Consider the following 20,857-nt stretch of genomic DNA (forward strand, 5'->3'; position numbering starts at 1 on the left):
AGGAATGGCACATATCACAATAAAAGTGTGTCTCTATCTACAAATTAGGAAAAGACGACAATAAAGAAAGTTAATTTACAAAATTACACATGTACAAATTAAGGAGGGGATCATACAAAATATATCCACAGTACAAATTAAGAAGGAGACTATAATAAAAAAGGATCCACATATGTCAAAAATCATTACTTAAAATAAAAATGGAATAATTAGAGTCAACTGACTTAAAAAAAATAGGACATTTACTAAGAATTGGGAGGAGTATTTAATTAGTAACCCCTTAGATAGAATATTTAGAGCTACGCCAGGTGTGATCGAGGAGATCATTTATTACATGAGGAATTTAGGGGAGTTTGGAGAAGTGTTTAAAAAGATTACTAATATAAATCATGACATTGCAATGTATTTGTATTATATGACGGAAATATCTGAAATATTACATAGATTTAAAAAGATATTAATAGTAAAAATTACATGTTATATTTTATAAATAATTGCAAGATAATTATCAAATTAATCAAAATGCTGAGCTTATACATAATAATTTACTATCTCTAAAATTCCCCTCAAGATAAACAATGGAAAGGAAAAGTACAATTTTAAAGAATAACAAGCAACAATAATGAGAATGAGCATACTTGGAGGAGAGAGTTAATTGTCATGGCTTATTTTATGATGGTAATACAAAAAGAGATTAATGATGAAAAATAGGTTTATTACGTGTGGTTATGAATAAAGGTGATTTGAATGATGTATTAAGATTACTAAAATTTCTTCTTTGTGAAAAAAATTAAAGTAAGTGTTTATGTAATTTGTTTGATTTCTTTATACTTGTTCAACTCGAAGACGTGAGTTTGAATAAATGAGAATAAAAGATTAAGATTATTTCAGAAATTAAAACTATGTGATTTTAGTCAAATGAAAATAAAAGATTAAAATCATTTCAGAAATTAAAACCATGTGATTTTAGTCTTTCATATAGGAATATATTGTTGGTTTGAGTATAGTAGGGTTTGAACACCATCATTTTTGAGTGTTAGATGAATTAAGGTTTTGATGGTAGACGTGAAGAGCGGAAGCAAAAAAATTAATGTTGATGGATGCTACCACCATTAATGGTTTAGATAGGGGTTTGAACAATTATTACACCACCCCAATTCTAAATGACGAAAAAGAAAGATGAAAAGCATGGAGATTATGAAAATCAATAAATGATGTAAGGTGACTATTAATATTAATCATATCAAAATTTACAATTTGGGGTGGTGTAATAATGCTTAAAAAATTTTAAAAGCCTTTTTTTATATTGTTAAATTTTAAGGCGTAAAAACAATAATTAAACTAAAATAAAAGCAACGAAAACTCATATTAAAGTCCTTAAATTCAAATTTTCAACTATTTAAGTTTTTTGATTGAGTTTGGTAGTTGATTCTTTGACACCTCTGACTTTCGGTAGCTTTTTTTAATGCATAGAAATGTGAAGTGCAAGCTCAAGAAACAATCTGTAGTTGGACAAATTGTGAGAAAACTCGAAAAAAAGACCAAGTGGAAATAAGTTGGTTTTTCTTTCATTGAATTTCAAATCGAGATTGTTAATAGCTTTGTTGTTTGGACTTTTTAACCTAACGTTAAATATTCATGTTGAATACTAAAAGCACTTTTAATGATGAGTAAAAGAAATTTCATCACTAATTTCTCTCTATTAATCTAATTTATCTCATTAATGAGAAAACAAATGAATTTCTTTACTATTTTTTCCCTTCTACTTTTCTTACTCTACCCCTTCTTGTTACTCTCTTAGTTTTTATTTTAAAATTAATTTTAAATGGTAGGGCTCTTGTGAAGAAGTTCAAAAAATTTTCACTCATTTAGAGTTTTTTAGAAACATTTACATGTTTTTTTTTTTGGGTTTTTACTAATGAGAGTAAAAATCTCACAAAAAAATTTCTCTCAAAAAAATTTCCACGCCAATGAAAATGGTTAGTTGAGATGGCTATAATGAGTAGAATAGATAAACTCTTAAATAATTTAATTTAGTTCAAATTCTTATGGTTTTTTCACATAATAGTTGATTAGGATTACTTGGACTTATATCCATGTCTAGTCAAGGTAACAAATTAGGTTAATAGAGTTGTAGATATCTTATTTTTTAGATCATACAGAAATTTTCACTTGACAATTGACATCGCAAATTGCAAACACTAGTATTATATAGAGGTGAAAGTTCGATTTACAGTTTTATTTTTTATAAAATCAATTTAAACCAAATTTAATTTAGTTTTTAGTTTTTCAATTCAAATCCAAATCAAGTTTTTTTGCAATCCAAATCAAACAAAGTCAAATTAACTTGGTTTTAAACTCTTTTAGTAATTTTGTTTAAACTTTTTTAGTATACTAAAACTTAAATTGTCGATAAAATGTTTAATTTTACTTGTAGAAGGCCTTAGAATTTTGGAATATCGCCTACTAAAGTGATATTTTAATTTGATTTGGTATTTCGATTTTCATTATTTAATAGGATCAAAACTAATCCAAACCAAATTATAATAAATAGTCCAAATTATATTTTTTATTTAATTTGAATTAATTTTATTTATGACTTTTATCCGATTTCTATATTAGTTTTTAGACGGTGTAGTTCTTTGTTTATCTTTACTAAAATCTCCTAATAATATTGATATATAGTAAACTTGCTCAACTCTTAATTAAATCCAAATTAACAAGTACACAAAAATGTTTTAAAAAGTGCAACTTGCTACTTAATTACCAACAATTCAATTAAAATTATATCAACTTGATCACATGATTATGACATTTCTTTAATCATAAACAAAATTAAGAAAAAAATTATCTTTAAAATTTCTTTAGTCACATTACTTTCTAAACCATATTAATTTTATCATTTTTTTGATCATTTCCTATTATCAATCCAATACTACTACCAGTCTACCATAATACTTCAATTATCACCAAAAAAATGTCAAACCCTGATAAAATCATTGACCCTTACAAACATCTTCACATTATCCCAAACCCAAATGGCACGATCACTCGTCTACAAGAATTTTTTCCCACCGTGAACCCATCCATTTCTAGTTCTTCTACTCTATCCAAAGACATATTTATCAACCCGAATACGACAACTTGGGTTCGGGTTTTCCTGCCCCGAATCCAAGTTGACATGTCGAACTCGAGCTCAATCCCGAGCCAACAATCTAACCAGCTACCCATTGTGGTCTTTGCACATGGTGGTGGGTTCATCCTGTTTAGTGCTTCTTCCCCTGTTTTTCATAATTTTTGCTCCGTCAACTCAACGTGTTAGTCATCTCGGTTGAGTATCGACTCGCCCCTGAGTCGCGCCTTCCAGCTGCATACGACTACGTTTTGGATGTATTGCATTGGGTTAAAGAAGGTAAAGATGAATGGGTAAAAAAGTATGGTGATTTATCTAATTGTTATCTGATGGGGCAGAGTGCAGGGGCTAATATCATGTACTTCGCTGGAGTCAACGCACTGGATCAAGTCAACGATTTAAGACCGTTGATGTAAATTGCGCCGGGTCAGAGAATTGGGTTGGCGGGTTTTGGTTGTTGCTAGTGATGATGACCCACTTATTGATCGACAATTAGAGTTGGTGAAAATGTTTGAAAGTAATTGTCTAAATCTAAAGACTATGCTAAGTAAAAGTGGGCATCATGGTATATTTGCATCTGATCCTAACAAACGTGAAGAAATTTTTGTTGTTTTAGATGAAACCCTAAATGATTTGTAATTTTAATAATTATTGTATATGCATTTAATTATGATTTTTCGATTATATATGTAATTTTTAATATTGAACTTGGATAAATGTAAACTTAATTTTATTTTTGAGTTATTTATTGTATGCTATGTTAACCTAGAGTTGTTCAAATTGAAGGATTAATCGAAATCGATTTTGACTTGACTTAATCTGAAATAATTTGCATATAAAAATTAAAATCAGATTGTCAAGATATTAACATATACTTAAGAATCAAAATCAATTTGAACCGAGATATTTATCTAAAATCTGATCGAACATTCGAATTGACACCTCTATTTTAAGTTTTATAACATATATGAAAGTCTTCTACTTACTAAGTTGTATGAGTAGTTTATGTTTGAGTGAACATGTATGAAAGACTTGAGTCAAAGTCCTCCTAGAAAATTTTACTCAAGAATAAAAGTTGTGAGTGCAGATTGAGGGAGTTTATGTTATAGATAGCTGATTACGTAATGAAATTTGATTCGGTTAATGTATTTTTACCTATAAATAATTTCTTATTTTAGGTAATAGGTGAGCAATATAATTAAGGTAATTAAAATGTTCGAAAGAACAAGTTCCACTAAATGCCCAATTAGCGAGTCTATGGGCTAATGGTTGCACTCTTTAAAGCAAAAGAAAAAGAAAACAGAATCAAAATCATCCAAGATATTTGAAATATTGTTAACTAAAATTCGAGTATGGTATTTCTGAATTATATTCAAGATAAATGTCATTTCTTGATTAAAAGTTGAAACTTTTCTTTAAACACTGCAAGTTATACAAATGCACATTCTTTAAAGTTGAAAAAATTGGCTTTATTTTCTTTAGCTTACGGTTGGAGTCTTTTTGTAAATTTTTTTTGTGTTTTGATTTAAGTGTGAATTATTTCTTAATCTCGTGACATTATCTCTGATTTTTATGACAAATCATTATGGGTTTTGTCGGAGGCTTGTGCGGACAGGCCCACGGCTATCATTGTACATGCTATTCCAAAGGATAGTTGACTACATACAAGAGTAATGAGGTTCCTTCCCAAAGTCATGTGGTAGTACTTGTAGAAGGAATAGCTAAATAAATTTATATGTTTGTCAACATTACTTTCAGTAAAAACTGATCATGTTGAATCGAATGTGGATTTTCTAATTAATACCCTCTCACATGTAATCCCACCATATTTATAAAACCCGTGCATAAGAGCCCCAAGAACCTAGTTGATACCATGAACAATCGCTACGGACTCGTATGGACCAACTAGCCCACAATATCAGTGGACTCGTACGTATGAATCCATATAAAAAGAAAATTTCACTACATACGAATCATTGATAATGCATATCAGTGGAAAGTTTGACCAACTAGTCTAAGTGTACGCATTCAATCTGGCAACTCAATGAGTACACGAAACCATGATCCCTGGTTGGCATAATTATACATAATTATTCATAGAAGTCATAGAAGAGTACCAACTTGACTCAAGTCAACTCATTAATTCTTGTAGTGGTTATTAAGTCTACTAATATTTTTCTGCATACTTGATAAACAAGCATGGCAGTGGTGCACATTTTGTGCACATTTTTATTATTAGTTTTTCACTCTTTTTCATTCGATTCTAGGTTAAGGAATAGAAAATTAGATAAAAATCCAATTTATTATCTTTGCTTTCTATCTTAAATAAGACTTGATTCTTATATCACTCTAATTTTACTTTCAAGCTACTCCCCCTGATCAATTTATCTTATATGTCATATTTAACTGGACATATTAGTAACTGCAACAAGTCTACCAATAATATTTTTAATTGTGCATAATTAAAATTTACTATAATAAATTGATTATTATAAATATTTATATCAAAACAAATCAAATAAGATTTCACATAATTATGTTACAGCGTATGGATTAAAAATACAATCATCATCAACATCATCAACCCGATATCTCGCTCGAAAACAGGGTCTGGGTGAGGAAAGATGACAGATAATCCACACCCATACTTTTTTGAAAGGGAGTGAGGAAAGCGGTCAATTTTACCAAAAGATGAGAGCCCTACATAGAGAGGAGTATTACTTCCACGCATTTTCAATAAGGTAGACTATATTTGCTAACTAAAACTATGAGTAATTACTACCTAATTAGTGTTTATAAATAGATCAAGTTTAGGATCAACTTTCCTCCATTCAACTAAGCTCAATACATGATCAAAACCAAGCCAAATGGATGAATATCCAACCAAACTACTAATGTTCACTCTATTAACAACTTATTTCTTCCATATTCAAGCTAATCTTGATCAAACAAAATCATTAAACCCTCAAAATTTTACCATTATTGATCCATATCTAGCCCTCCACCTCATTCAAAACCCGGATGGATCAATAACCCGAATAAAAGACTTCTACCCTACGGTACCACCCAACACTTCTCGTTCTCTTGCATTCTCTAAAGATGTCTCTTTGAACCCGGATAAAAAAACATGGATCCGGGTTTACCTACCCAACAAACCCGAACCCATTAAAAACCTACCCATCATTGTTTACTCCCATGGTGGTGGGTTTGTAATTCTAAGCACAACCACACCTAACTTTGACTCGTTTCTCTCCAACATGGCGAGTCAACTCAGTGTGTTAGTTGTCTCGGTTGAGTATCGACTCGCTCCTGAACACCGCCTTCCATCTGCGTACGACGACGTTTTGGAGGCTTTGTTTTGGATTAAAGACAAAAAAGATGAATGGGTTATAAAATATGGTGATGTATCAAAGTGTATTTTAATGGGGGAGAGTGTAGGGGGGAACATTGCATACACCGTTGGATTAAAAGCATCACATTTGATCAACAACTTACAACCGTTGATTATTAGGGGTTTGGTTTTGATCCAACCCGTTTTTGGTGGGGTTTATCGAACTAGATCCGAATTAAGACTAGGTGGTAATACGGGTGATTTGCCTTTGGTTATACCTGATTTTTTGTGGAATTTATCTTTACCTATTGGCGCTAATAGAAACCACCCGTATTGTAACCCGATTATACATGGCGGGTCAGGTAGTGAATTGAGGAAAATTAGAGAGTTGGGTTGGCCCGTTTTGATAGCGGGTTGTGATGGAGATTTATTCATTGATAAGCAAGTTGAGGTGTACAAGTTTTTGAAGAAAAATGGTGTGAATGTTGCGAGTTATTTTAGTGAAGGTGATTATCATGGTGTGTTTGTTACTAAGCCTTCGAAAGCTCGAAAACTCTTCAATTTTGTGCGAGTTAATTTTATTAAAATATTATATCACACTATATTATCATATTCAGTAAATTCTGTCAAATAACAGGATTTCAAGGATAGACATTATATTTATACCCTTTCCAACAAGAGGACGTGAAAAATATGGTTAAAAAAGACTCTAAATAATGAAAATCGATCTAACAAAGACAATGATGAGTGATATTGAATACACGATCAAAAAGTTAATTTTATTAGAATCTTCTTTAAAATTGAATGATCATAGCCAATAGCATGAAAAGTTAATTGATTAGTTGTTACTAGAAGTTAATTTTTAAGTATGATCTAGGTGTTCATCCTTTGGATATAAGATTGTTGCATTGTTTCTTGCTAATTGCAACAATTGCACTAGGAAGATTTTGTTTAGTTTGGTGCATTATATTAATCAGTAATTTTCACTAGAGAAAGTTATTAGATTGATATTAGAGTTCTATAAAAATACAAGAATCAATAATTTAATATGATTGATTTGTAACGGTCAATATATTAAATTCTTGTACATTTTCAAATGTAAATATTGTGGGAATATATCTATAAAATTAGAGTTTGGCAAGTGTCTTTCTCCACATATTACACATGGAATTGCATACGTTAAAACAACCAAGCTAGGTTTGGCAATATATGTACTGATAAACACCATGTGTATCTCGTAATCGAGTCAACAATTTTCCTTTGCATGTGTAAATTAAAGTGAACCAAATATGAGAGATGGTGATATTAATTTATCTTTAATAATTTTGACTTAAATAAATATAAGATAAAACATATTAATATCAGTTGATTAGGACACTATCGTTATGAACAATGTATTTATTTTTGGATTGCAAGTGAGATTAAGAAAATGACATGATTAGGTGAAAATCAAACATATAATTTAACTTAGGAAAAATAATTCTTATTCTAATTAAGATAAAATTTAACTCTCATTAAATTTTTTTTATGAATTCTATAGCTCATATGAGATTTTGTTATTGAAAACGACGATGTATTAGAGTTCGAACGATGTGTTTCAAACTCCAATATTGCCAAGATCGAGTGTATGAAGTTTTAGTGACAAACAAATTACGCTATCAATAATATCGATGTTTGTAGGAGAAAATAATGTAATAAAATGACACAAAGATTTAACGAGGTTCACCAAACTATGGCTACGTCCTCCGGTGTGTAGTATCTCTTATATTATCAAAATGAGTTTAAAGAACTCTCAAATATGAAGAATTACAATAGAGAAGAGATATAGGCTAGTGTATGGCTTTGGGTGTATTTGTGGATGATTACAATGTGAATGAGAGCTCTTTATTTATAGGAGAGATCTCACTAAGTAACATCAAGTACATTAAAACTATGAATAAATGATAATGAAACATCCCTAAGTATATGAAGAGTCAAAAACAACATCCTAGGAGCATCAAGAGTTAAACCTTTGCACTTCTTCCCATGAATAACTCATACTTCATTACCTTATCAATCCATACTTTTAATCACCATCATAAATCACAATCATCAAGACTCAACTTAATACACTCATTCATGACAAACTTATGGGATTTCATCCCAAGAGTCACTACATGAATGCACACACCAAAAGTGCACTCAAGTCACACCATTCATAACAATCTCCACCTTGACTTGAGTTCACCCAAGTCAATGGAATTCTAATTAAGATAAAATTTAATTCTCATTAAATTTTTTTTATGAATTCTATAGCTCATATGAGATTTTGTTATGAATACATAGTATTTGCTCAAAAACTTTTGTTATTGAGAGCTTTACAAAACATGAATAATCACCTTTTGTGCATCTTATGTTTTTATAATATATACTAATTGTTACTAGTTGTTGAGAGCTTTACAAATGAATAAGTTGATCCTTAGTCACTAGAATTTGCAAAAGGTATTTGTAACAATTTATATGTACATTTTTTATATTATCAAAAATATATACACACAAATTTCGTTACATATTAAATAATTTCTAGTAATATTTTGAGTGAGACAGATAATATACACAACTTTATCTTTAAATTATTTGTGATATAGGAATGTTGTTTTCAATTGATGTTTGATAACCAATATAATAAAAAATTTTACATAAACAAATAAATATCAACTATATTAATATAACTCTTTAAAGAACTAAATTATTTAAAGAACTTTTTTGTATATATGGAAGCATATTTTAAACATTAAATTCACAATTATAAGTATCTTGCAAAATGATTGTGGGACATAGTATAGAACACATTTATCTCAAAATCTTATCTAATATTTCTATCATTATAAAATGCATTTCTATCCATTGAAAAATCAACCATTGTCATCTATATTAACATTTAACTCCTACTTTAGCTTCAAGCATACATTAAACCAAATGGAAGCCATCAAAAACTCAACCAAATTACTAATCTTCTTTTTTCTAATCACATTTTTAGCACTCAAAATCCAATCCCAAACTCTTAATCAAACAAATTCAACTAATGACCCTTACAAACTCCTCCACATTATTCATAATCCCAATGGAACAATTACTCGAATCAAAGAATTTTATCCAACTGTTCCACCAAACACATCCTTATCTCTTGCTTACTCTAAAGATGTTTCTCTTAACCCTAAAAAAAAGACATGGGTTCGAGTCTATTTACCCAATAGACCCGAACCCATTAACCTACCCATCATAGTTTACGCCCATGGTGGTGGGTTCATCCTCTTAAGTACAGCTACACCTAACTTCGACTCGTTTCTATCCAACACGGCGAGTCAACTCACCGTGTTAGTAGTCTCGATCGAGTATAGACTCGCACCCGAGCACCGCCTCCCAGCCGCGTACGACGACGTTTTGGAGGCGTTGCATTGGGTGAAAGCGAAAAAAGATAATTGGGTAAAAAAATATGGAGATATATCCAAGTGTATTCTTATGGGGGAAAGTGCAGGAGGAAATATTGCTTACACCGTTGGATTAAGAGCATCTCATTTGATTAATAAACTAAAACCGTTGGATATCCGCGGTTTGGTTTTAATCCAACCCTTTTTCGGTGGTATAAACCGAACCCAATCCGAAATAAGTCTACCCGATAGTAGCGGTTTGCCATTAGCAATAACCGATTTAATGTGGAATTTGTCATTACCACTTGGAGCAAATCGAAACCATCAATATTGCAACCCAATTATAAAAAACGGGTCAAAAAAATTTAAAATTATGAAAGAATTGGGTTGGCGGGTCGCGATTGCGGGTTGTGATGGAGATAGGCTATTTGACAAGCAAGTAGAATTGTATAAATATTTAAAGAAACAAAGGGTTAATGTAATTGGTAATTTTAGTAAAGGGGATTATCATGGTGTATTTGTTACTGAACCGGCGAAAATTAAAATGGTTCTTGAATTTATTAGAAATGTATTTTCTTCTTACTTGAGTTAGAATAAATTGTTTTATTGAAATTGTCTTTTGCATGTCCTTTTATTGGAGGTTAAATTTTAATAATAAATTTTTATCATTGTTATGCTCAAAAGTTTGTTTGTTTGATAACATCACAAATTTGTTACTTTGAAATCAGTTTTTGTCCCTTTTACATAATTTTTTATTTAATTTATATAATTTAATATTATTTTTACTTTGAAAATATAAATATTTAATTATAATTTATTATTTTATCATTTATTATTTCTTGAGAAGTTAAAATCATTATATAAAATATTAATTATTTTTTATTTCTAGATTAGATTCTCTTAAAAGTTTTAAATTATTGATGACAAAGAAAATTTAAATCATTTACACTTTTAAAGATGATTAGCTCACAAAATAATTGTTTGGATTTTCTCCATGATGAAAATTAATGGATTAGAACTTTGTAAATAAGTGAGGAGAGTTTGTGCTATATTTTACACTTTAGCTTAAAAATTCTTATATACAATAAGGAGAAAATTAATTCAATATGTAAACATTAAATTTTAGGCGAAAGGAAAAATTCTTAACCATTATCGTTAATTTTTTATATCGATCTATCAACTTAACATTTTAATTGAGTCGATTTTTTAAGGTTGTTGTTTTAATTGCATGTTTTTCCTAAAACCTTTTAATTATGAAGAGATAAAACACGATACAATGAAAAAAGAAAATTAGTGATAACTACTATATATAGAAGCTTGTGTAATGTATAAGTTTTTTCCTTTACCTTTTTCCTTTTAATCATATTAACAAACATTAATATAGAAGTATATAGTTTGAATTATTGATTCTTTGTGAATCACATGAGGAACATCGTGTATTACAAGCATTTCTGTCATACTTTAATTATAAGGTAATCAAATTCATGACTTTGCACCTTTACAAAATGTTAAATCCTCCAACCCCTTGATCCCACCCTAGTCCCTACCTTACGTTCCTACAATTTAATAATTTCGTGTTTAGATTAAATTGTCTTAATAAATATATATATATATATATATATATATATATATATATATATATATATATATATATATAATATATATATATTAAAAATTAGAAATGTATTATTGAATAAAAAAACACTATAATCAGGAAGATCAAATTCGTCCGTATAAAAAGCCTAAAAAAAAAGCCATTGGTCTTTGACCACTAAAGATAAGTCACCTGAATAAAACACTCATAGGAATAGACTATGCCCATGCACACACCAATTAATTGCATTTGTATCCACAAATAATTTATTAATTATTATACACAAAGAATTACATTTGTATCCACAAATTATACATTAATTATTATTTCCTCGGTTTCATTTTGTTTATATAGAGACTGAAAATTGACCTTGCTTTTGTTATAAAAAACCATGAGAAAAATGATTTTACTAATTATTACCACATGATATGAATCTGATTCCTGAATGACATGCATTATCTTCGTGATCATGCAGCTGTCCCATGAACTTTTTGTATCGATATCGATGACAATCTAGATATATATTCTATTTGTCCCATTTAATTTACAATATTTTTTATTTTGATTCATCTCACTTAAATTACATTAATTCTATTTTTGGACTATAGCCTACCAATTCCTTTTAATCTCATCCATATGTTTTAACTCTTTTTAATTTCATTTATACAATTTATTCTCTCTTTATTTATTACAATTATCTACTTTTTTTAAAAAAATAATCTTCTTTTTGATATCAATTATACAGCACAGAGGGAGTATTGACTATGGATTGACCTTGTTTTTGCTTATGAGAAACACGAGTGAAATAAAACCCAATATTGCAATAGAATTAGCTATCCCGTTAGCCCAAAGACGCAATTTATCTACTAAATTAATTGCATATTCGTAACAATTAAACCTTGAATAATCTACATCATCACTAATAAAATTCTCTAAAATTTCCTACACGAATTTAAATGAATAAAACAAATTAAAAGGGAAAATAAACAAATTAATTAAATATGTGATTTGTCAACTGTCCAATTAAAAAATGATAAATGAAGGAAACAATTCAAAGATTTTACTAAAAACGTTGCCTCTACGATTTGATTTCAATTCTAAGCTTTTATTAATTGAATGAATGTAATAAAACGAGTATCAAATAAAAGTATAAAAATGCCCTAAAAAGTTTTTAATCTTTTAAAAATTAGAAGCTTGGCAAAAAATGTTAATATATTTGTACTAATTGAACAATCTTTACATATGAGTCATATTTGAGAGTTCTTTTTAGTCAAGTGATGTTTTCATGAAGAGACAATTTTGGAATAGATTATTGTCCAATGGCGTGTTTAGCATAGAGATTTAGAGAGCTTTCGGTGGTTTAAGTAAGTTAACACGATATTTTGCCAAAAAAGTTTAGCTAATTGATAACTATATTTACTTTTCCACAATTTTTTAAACATAATTCAAATCTCATTATTTACCGTTATGTTTCATAAAAAAATGTTAAATATACATATTTCACATGGTTATATTTCAAATCATATGAAATATATGCATAAAAAAAACATGGTTATGCTTCAAATATATATATATATATATATATATATATATATATATATATATATATATATATATATATATATATATATATATATATATATATATATATATATATATATATATATATATATACTTCCTCCATTTCCATGAAAATGTCACATTTACTTTTTCACGCTATTCAATACACTTATTCAATGCTTAATATCTCTTATTATACATAGCGGAATATTATAAAAAGTAGATAATAATAATCTTTGCATTGAGATGATACAAACAAGATCTCACTTAATTATGTCTTAATTTATAAATTTAAAAAAAAATACAAATTAAGAGTAATAAATAAATAGTGTCAAAAACTAAATGGAATATAACAGTTCAAAATCGAACAACCTTTCTTCCAAGAACCGCTGATAAATGGCAAGGTTTGTATTGAAAGTTATATCATTGTTGTCTGTTGATGTGCATATCCAGCTGAACATGATAATAACAAGACATTGATTTTATGCTTGGCATTCTGGCATACCTAGCTTATCTACAACGTATTACAAAAATTTTGCAACTAATAATATATAATATTTATTATAATAATATTTATAAGAGAAACTATTTTAATCATTTGAAATTCACAAGAATAGAGGAAAATACTACAATTAATTTGTTTCAATGAATTTGGTACATCAAGGATATAAAACTTTCGCTTTAGTTTGAGGTATTGCAAATTTAAAGTGACCGAGAAAGTAGATTAATTTATTGCTAAATTTGCGCCTAGCCTACTATATAAAGATAGAGGGGGAACAATATTTCAATGTTCAGTCGGATTTCAAATATGATATTTTTGGTGAATTTAATTTCAATTCTTTTATATATATAAATATTTTGACAATTTTTTGATTGGATTATTACACGTGGGCTATTTCAAGTAGGGATGACCAAAAATACGCAATTCAAATCATCCAACCTGGAAAATCCGATAACTGATTTTGAAAATCGAATAATTTATCTGATTTTTGAAAATCAGATAATTTGGATCGGATATCACGTTTTAAAGTCGGATTTCAAATCTGAATCCAGATTGGGGTATCTGCAAAATTAGATATTCGATTTTTCTAATTTTTAATATTTATCATCAGTTACAACTAAGGTTAATAACTAATCAGTTGTTAATTAATTAAGACTTTTAAAAAGTCAATCTTATATTCTTATTCCCAAATTTATTTTTTTCAAACTATAACAAATAATTTAAATTAAAATAAGAAAGAGAAGTGAATTAAAAATATTTATGCGCATAAAGAAAACGCAAATTAATTATTATTATAAAGCCAAAACAACCAAACAAAAGAATTTAAAAACTGGATATTCGGTATCGATTCAGAGTAAACCAGATATATAAATTCCAAATCTGATTGTTTCAATAAATTGAAAGAATTCAAATCTATCCAATATTTGGTTGCATTGTGATCACCCAATTAGGTGGAGGGAGTACAAAGTTCATGCAAAATAAAGGCAAACTTAGCCATGCAAATCCCAAATATGTTAGTAGTCTTTTCCCTCTTAATTCCACTAATATTACCATTCAATACTCAAGCATTCAATCAAAGCAATAAATTCAATTTTCAAATATCCACCACCGACCCGTTCGAATTTCTCGGTTTTGTTCTGAACCCGGATGGATCATTAACCCGAAACCGAAATCCGACAGTACCACCCAACACAACTTCATCTCTTGCTTTCTCCAAAGATATCCCTCTCAATCCAAAAAAGAAAACTTGGATCCGGGTCTACTTACCCAACAACACCAAACCCAGATCCGGTAAACCCCCAATTATTATCTTTTCCCATGGTGGTGGGTTCATTGTAGGAAGCGCAGCCGCACCCGACGTCGATTCATTTCTCTCCATTACAGCGAGTCAACTCAGCATGCTAATCGTCTCCGTCGAGTACCGACTCGCTCCCGAGCACCGCCTTCCAGCCGCCTATAACCACGTTGTAGAGGCGTTGTATTGGGTTAAGGAAAAGAAAGACAATTGGGTGAAAAAATTTGGGGATTTTACAAATTGTATCATAACGGGTGAAAGTGCGGGAGGAAATATTGCGTACACTATAGGGGTAAAAGCATCTCATTTTGCAAAAAAAAATTAGTGCCTTTGGAAATTAAAGGTATGGTTTTAATCCAACCATTTTTTGATTAATCGAACTGAATCCGAGTTGACTGCACGTGGTGCATTACTTTAGAAGTGACGGATTTAATGTGGAATTTTTTTCTATCCCATGGGGCTAATTGAAATCATCTATAGTAATCCTAGTATTGACGGATTTAGTAAGTGGGACCAAATTAAAAAGTTGAGTTGGAAGGTTGCATTCTTAGCATGTGATGGAGATGGACTTTTTGACAAGCAAGTGGAAGTGTTCACATTAATGAATAAATATGGGGTGAATGTGTAGGAAAATTTAGATGGTAAAATAGTGAATGAATTTATTTGGAGAGGAAGATGAGTGAATATGTAGAATGAATATTGTTCTTCATTGCACAAAAAATTGATTACATCAATGGGTATTTATAGTGCAAGTTTACTAAAATATCTTAGATATTTTTATTTTTTTAATTACTTTTCTAGGATCTTCCATTATATTATCTTAGATATTTTTATTTTTTAATTCTTTAGTTTAGATATTTTTATATTTAATTAAAATCCTAGATTTTTCTAGATTATTTTAACACTCCCCTTAATCTGAAAAATCTTGAATTTTAAGTTGTCTTCTGAACTCGATAAATTTATCAGTTGATATGGGTTTTGTGAAAATGTCTGCGAGCTGCTCCCCCGTCTTGCAGAATTGTAGTTCGATCTCTTTCTTGTCTACTAACTCACGAATGTAGTGATGTCGTATCTCGATGTGTTTTGATCTACTATGAAACACTGGATTCTTCGTCATTGCTATTGTTGACATGTTGTCGCAGAACATTGTAGTTGGTGTCTCTTGCTTATGTTGTAGATCGATTAATATCCTTCTCAGCCAGACTGCTTCACGTGCTGCACTTGTTGCTGCAATGTACTCTGCTTCTGCCGATGATAAAGCTATTGTCGCCTGTTTTTTTGATGACCATGAGACCACCTTGTTTCCAAGCTGAAATACGTACCCGCTTGTACTTTTTCTATCATCCACGCTTCCAGCCCAGTCGCTATCGGTGTATCCTGTGAGCTTGAAATCTTTTTCAGTTTCGTACATGATCCCATAGCTTTTTGTTCCCTTAATGTATCTGAGAATCCTCTTTGCTGCTGTTAGATGATCCTTGCTCGGTTCACTCATGAACCTGGATACGATGCTGACAGCGTTGACTATATCTGGTCTTGTATGTGTTAGATAAATAAGAGAGCCGACCAAGCTTCGATACATTGCTCCATCGACTTTTGGTTTGCCATCGTACTTTGATAACTTCTCGTTGATTGCCATTGGTGTAGCCAGCGGTTTACATTCACCCATGTTGAATTTCTTGAGAAGGTCTTTTGCATATTTCTCTTGTGATAGAAATATTCTTCCTGGGCTTTGTTTGATTTGTATGCCAAGGAAGTATTTCATTGTACCAAGGTCTGTCATCTCGTACTCCTTCATCATAGCCTTTTTAAATTCTTCGATCATCGTTGGGTGTGTGCCTGTATAGATTAGATCATCCACGTACAAGCATAAAATGAGAAAGTTGTTACCTTGTGTCTTGATGTATAGTGAAGGTTCACTGGGACTCTTGATGAAACCATGCTGGAGAAGATAATTGTCGATGTTGCTGTTCCATGCTCGGGGTGCTTGTTTGAGTCCGTACAGAGCTTTTCGAAGGCGATATACTTTGTCTTCTTGGCCTTTGATGACGTATCCCTGCGGTTGCTCGACATACACTTCTTCTTCGAGTTCTCCATTTAGAAATGCTGATTTCACATCGAGTTGAAAGACTGGTAGCTGATGTTGTGCTGCTAATGCCAGGACTGTTCTGATTGTCTCCATGCGGACAACTGGTGCATATGTTTCGTTGAAGTCGATTCCTGGTTGTTGCGCATATCCCTTTGCTACGAGCCTTGCTTTGTACTTGTTGATGGAGCCATCATCATTATGTTTCACCTTGTAGACCCACTTGAGTCCGATGACTTCCTTGTCTTGTGGTTTGTCTACAAGTTTCCATGTGTGATTCTTCTCGATCATTTTGATTTCTTCGTTCATAGCCTCAATCCAGGTTTCTTCTTGTGCTGCTTCTTGAAATGTTTGTGGCTCACTAGAGAAGAGAGCCATCATTGCTTGGTCACAATGGTAATCTTGTAACCATGATGGCGGTTGCCGATCTCGTGTTGATCTTCGGGCTTCTTGAGGTTGAGGAGTTGAACGTGATGTTTGGCTTCTTGAGCTTGGGAATGATCTTGTACTTTCAGGTGTACTTGAACTCGGAGATGATGGGTTTGTTGGTTGGTCTGCTCCGTCTTCTTCACTTGGATCTCTTAGGAGAGTATCTCCTTCGCGAGCTTCAGTTTCTTTTTCTTTCCACGTCCATTCGGCTGCTTCGTCGAAAATTACGTCTCTAGAGATGATTAATTGTTTAGATTCAGGCTTGTAAAGGCGATATCCTTTTGTTTCGTGACTGTATCCAATGAATATGCATTTTTCTCCCTTCTCGTCGAGCTTTTCCCGATTCTCCTTTGGGATGTGGGCATAAGCTACGCATTCGAACACTTTGAGGTGTTCTACTCTTGGATTTCTCTTGTGCTAGGCTTCATATGGCGTTAAATCCCTAACTGCTTTTGTGGGAGATCTATTGAGGATATACACTGCCGTGTGAACAGCTTCGGCCCAGTATCCTTTGGGTAGATGTTTACCCTGCATCATGCTGCGGGCCATCTCTGCTATAGTGCGGTTTTTCCTTTCCGCGACACCATTTTGTTGTGGTGTACGTCTTGCTGTAAGTTCTCTTTTAATGCCATGCTTCTTACAGAAGTTGTTGAATTCGTTGCTTGTAAATTATCCGCCACGATCTGTTCTAAGAATCTTAAGAGAATGCCCACTTTGATTTTCTGTGAGGGCTTAGAATTCCATGAAGTGGGAAAAAGCTTTTGATTTTTTCTCCAGGAAATATACCCACATCATGCGGGAGTAGTCATCTACGAACAGAAGAAAATATAAGAGACGGATTCTTGGTAGGACCCCAGATATCTGCATGAACAAGCTCTAGAGGAGCCTTGGCCCTCCAAGGTGCGGTAGGAAATGGCAATCTGTGCATCTTGCCATATATACAGCCTTCACAAATTTTTCTTTCATTTTTTATTGATGGTAGTCCAATTACCATTTCTTTTTGTTTTAATAGTTTTAGACTGTTAAAATTTAGATGCCCGAATCTCAAATGCCATAAGGTGGATTCATCATTTATTGAGCTTAAAGCCAATTTTTCTTCAAATGGCAATTTTAATGGGAATATTTTGTTAGGAGCCATTTCAACAGTTGTTATTATCTGACCCTTATTTTTATCATAGATTTGACATTTGTTATTCTCAAATTTAACCATATATCCTTTTTTAATTAATTGGCCTACGCTTAATAAATTTTGTGCAAGTCCGGGAACATAAAAAACTTCATGAATTAATTTTGATGATCCATTTTTTGTTTTAACGGCAATTGTTCCTTTTCCGGCGACATTTCTTTTTTACCGTCGCCAAGTGTGATGTGTGTTTTAACATTTTCGTCAAGAGTGACAAAATAATTTTTATTGCCGGTCATGTGGTTTGAACAACCACTATCAATATACCATATGTCACTTACTTTTTCTTGTGCATTTAATCCAGTGTAAAATATTTGCTCTCCGGAATTATTATTTTCGGAATAGTTTGCTTCTTTTTGTCGATACCAACAATCTTTTTCGAGGTGAGAGTGTTTTTTACACCTCTTACATTTGTACCGACAATCATTAGTATTGTGGTTAGTTTTCTTACATAATTTACAATAAATGTCAGTTTGATTATTTAATCGACTCCTTTGATTTTTAAAATTTCCTCTCCCCTTGCTACAATTAGACTATTTTTATTTTCACCATTAGAAAATTTTAATTTAGCTTGAAATGCTTGTTCTAGTGATTCTTTGTTAAATCTTTTTAATCTATCTTCATGTGCAAGTAGTGATCCCATTAATTCGGGCATACTTAATTGAGATAAATTTTTCATGTTAACTTCTTCTATTGTTGTTGCAATAATGTTATATTTTTGTGAAAGACTCCTTAATATTTTTCGAATCACATTTTCATCTTCTATTTTACCACCATTTGATCTTATTTGATAAATTATATTAGTGACTCGGTCATAAAATGAATGTATTGTTTCATTTTCTGCCATTAATAGATTATCAAATTCTCTCCATAGTGATTGGAGTTTAAAAAGAATTACCTCTTCGGAACCTCTGTATTTTGTCTCCGGGATCCTCCAAGCCTCCGTAGCTGTTTTTGCAGACATGATCGTTGTAAGTATTGCCTCGTCGACTCCACGATATAATAGGGATAGGGCATAGTTATCCCTTATCCTATTTTGTTTATATTGTTTTATTTTTGTTTCATCCCAAGATGACTCTTTAGTGTCATCTTTGGGTGGTTGCTCGTAACTTTCTTGTACTAATTCCCATAAATCTTGGAAGATAAATATTGACCTCATTTTCATAGCCTATTGTTCATATTTTTCTCCCTTAAATGTGGGAACCCAATTAACTTGGGGGTAATTAGTGGTTGAGGTCATTTTTTATTTTGTGGTTAGAGGTTTATTTTATTGTGGAGTATGTTGGTTAATGTGTTTAGGTTGTTTGGAGGTCTTTGTTTTAATTAGCTCTGATACCAAATGTAGGAAAATTTAGATGGTAAAATAGTGAATGGATTTATTTGGAGAGGAAGATGAGTGAATATGTAGAATGAATATTGTTCTTCATTGCACAAAAAATTGATTACATCAATGGGTATTTATAGTGCAAGTTTACTAAAATATCTTAGATATTTTTATTTTTTTAATTACTTTTCTAGGATCTTCCATTATATTATCTTAGATATTTTTATTTTTTAATTCTTTAGTTTAGATATTTTTATATTTAATTAAAATCCTAGATTTTTCTAGATTATTTTAACAGAATGTTATAGGTAATTTTGATGGAGGTTATCATGGTGTGTATATCCATGAAACAATCCAATTTCAAAAGACTTCTCATACGTTGTATAAAAAGAAAATTCTTCTATGTTATATTAAAAAGGTTAATATATACGTCAAATCTATTATGAATAAGTCCTATACAAATAATCTGAAAAGCTAATTTTATATTAATTAAGTTCTAAGAAAAAGCAAAATAAATCATTCTCTCATCACAAATTTATGTGTTTCCATTATTTTCACTTTCAATATATTTAATCAAATTGACTATTTTTGGAAACTTAAAAATATAGTATATTTGTAGCATTTAAATCACAGTTCATCTTGTACAAGACCGTCTTACGGTAGATCCTCTTTATTATTGTAATTCCATTACTTTTAGCATGATTTTGACACTTAATTTTGTATGAAAATACAATCTCAAAACCCTAATTTTTTCCATTAAACTTTAGATTACTTGATTAATGGACCAACCATTTATGGTCTATCATGAGATTACGCAAATGTGTCGTTGCCCAAGGCCCAACCATTAAAGGGCCCAACAGTTGAAAACAAAAAGAACACAAGAATGCCACAAAAAAATACTTGTAATCCATTGTAAATAGAGTGGTTTTAAGTTTTAAGGAAAATTTTTTTTTATTTAAACTTTAAATTTAAAGTATTTGGACAAATGAAAGTTACCTCAAACTATTTGAAAAA

The 20,857-nt window shown here is 30.9% G+C and overlaps 3 protein-coding genes and 1 pseudogene across 3 annotated transcripts; all 4 read left to right on the forward strand.

Annotated features, from left to right (window-relative positions):
• The first annotated feature begins 2,969 nt into the window (after positions 1–2,969).
• Positions 2,970–3,772, forward strand: LOC130805010 (carboxylesterase 1-like; annotated as a pseudogene).
• Positions 3,773–5,986: 2,214 nt separating this feature from the next.
• On the forward strand, positions 5,987–7,098 carry LOC130805014 (carboxylesterase 1-like). The gene has a single exon (XM_057669613.1). The coding sequence runs from the start codon at positions 6,001–6,003 to the stop codon at positions 7,096–7,098; it is 1,098 nt and encodes a 365-aa protein (XP_057525596.1). The 5' UTR covers positions 5,987–6,000.
• A 2,242-nt stretch (positions 7,099–9,340) lies between these two features.
• On the forward strand, positions 9,341–10,480 carry LOC130807025 (probable carboxylesterase 120). The gene has a single exon (XM_057672307.1). The coding sequence runs from the start codon at positions 9,423–9,425 to the stop codon at positions 10,464–10,466; it is 1,044 nt and encodes a 347-aa protein (XP_057528290.1). The 5' UTR covers positions 9,341–9,422; the 3' UTR covers positions 10,467–10,480.
• A 3,879-nt stretch (positions 10,481–14,359) lies between these two features.
• LOC130807026 (carboxylesterase 1-like) lies at positions 14,360–15,638 on the forward strand. The gene has a single exon (XM_057672308.1). The coding sequence runs from the start codon at positions 14,526–14,528 to the stop codon at positions 15,147–15,149; it is 624 nt and encodes a 207-aa protein (XP_057528291.1). The 5' UTR covers positions 14,360–14,525; the 3' UTR covers positions 15,150–15,638.
• Positions 15,639–20,857: the final 5,219 nt, after the last annotated feature.

The sequence above is a fragment of the Amaranthus tricolor genome, chromosome 2 (assembly GCF_026212465.1).
Source record: "Amaranthus tricolor cultivar Red isolate AtriRed21 chromosome 2, ASM2621246v1, whole genome shotgun sequence".
NCBI classification, from domain to species: domain Eukaryota; kingdom Viridiplantae; phylum Streptophyta; class Magnoliopsida; order Caryophyllales; family Amaranthaceae; genus Amaranthus; species Amaranthus tricolor.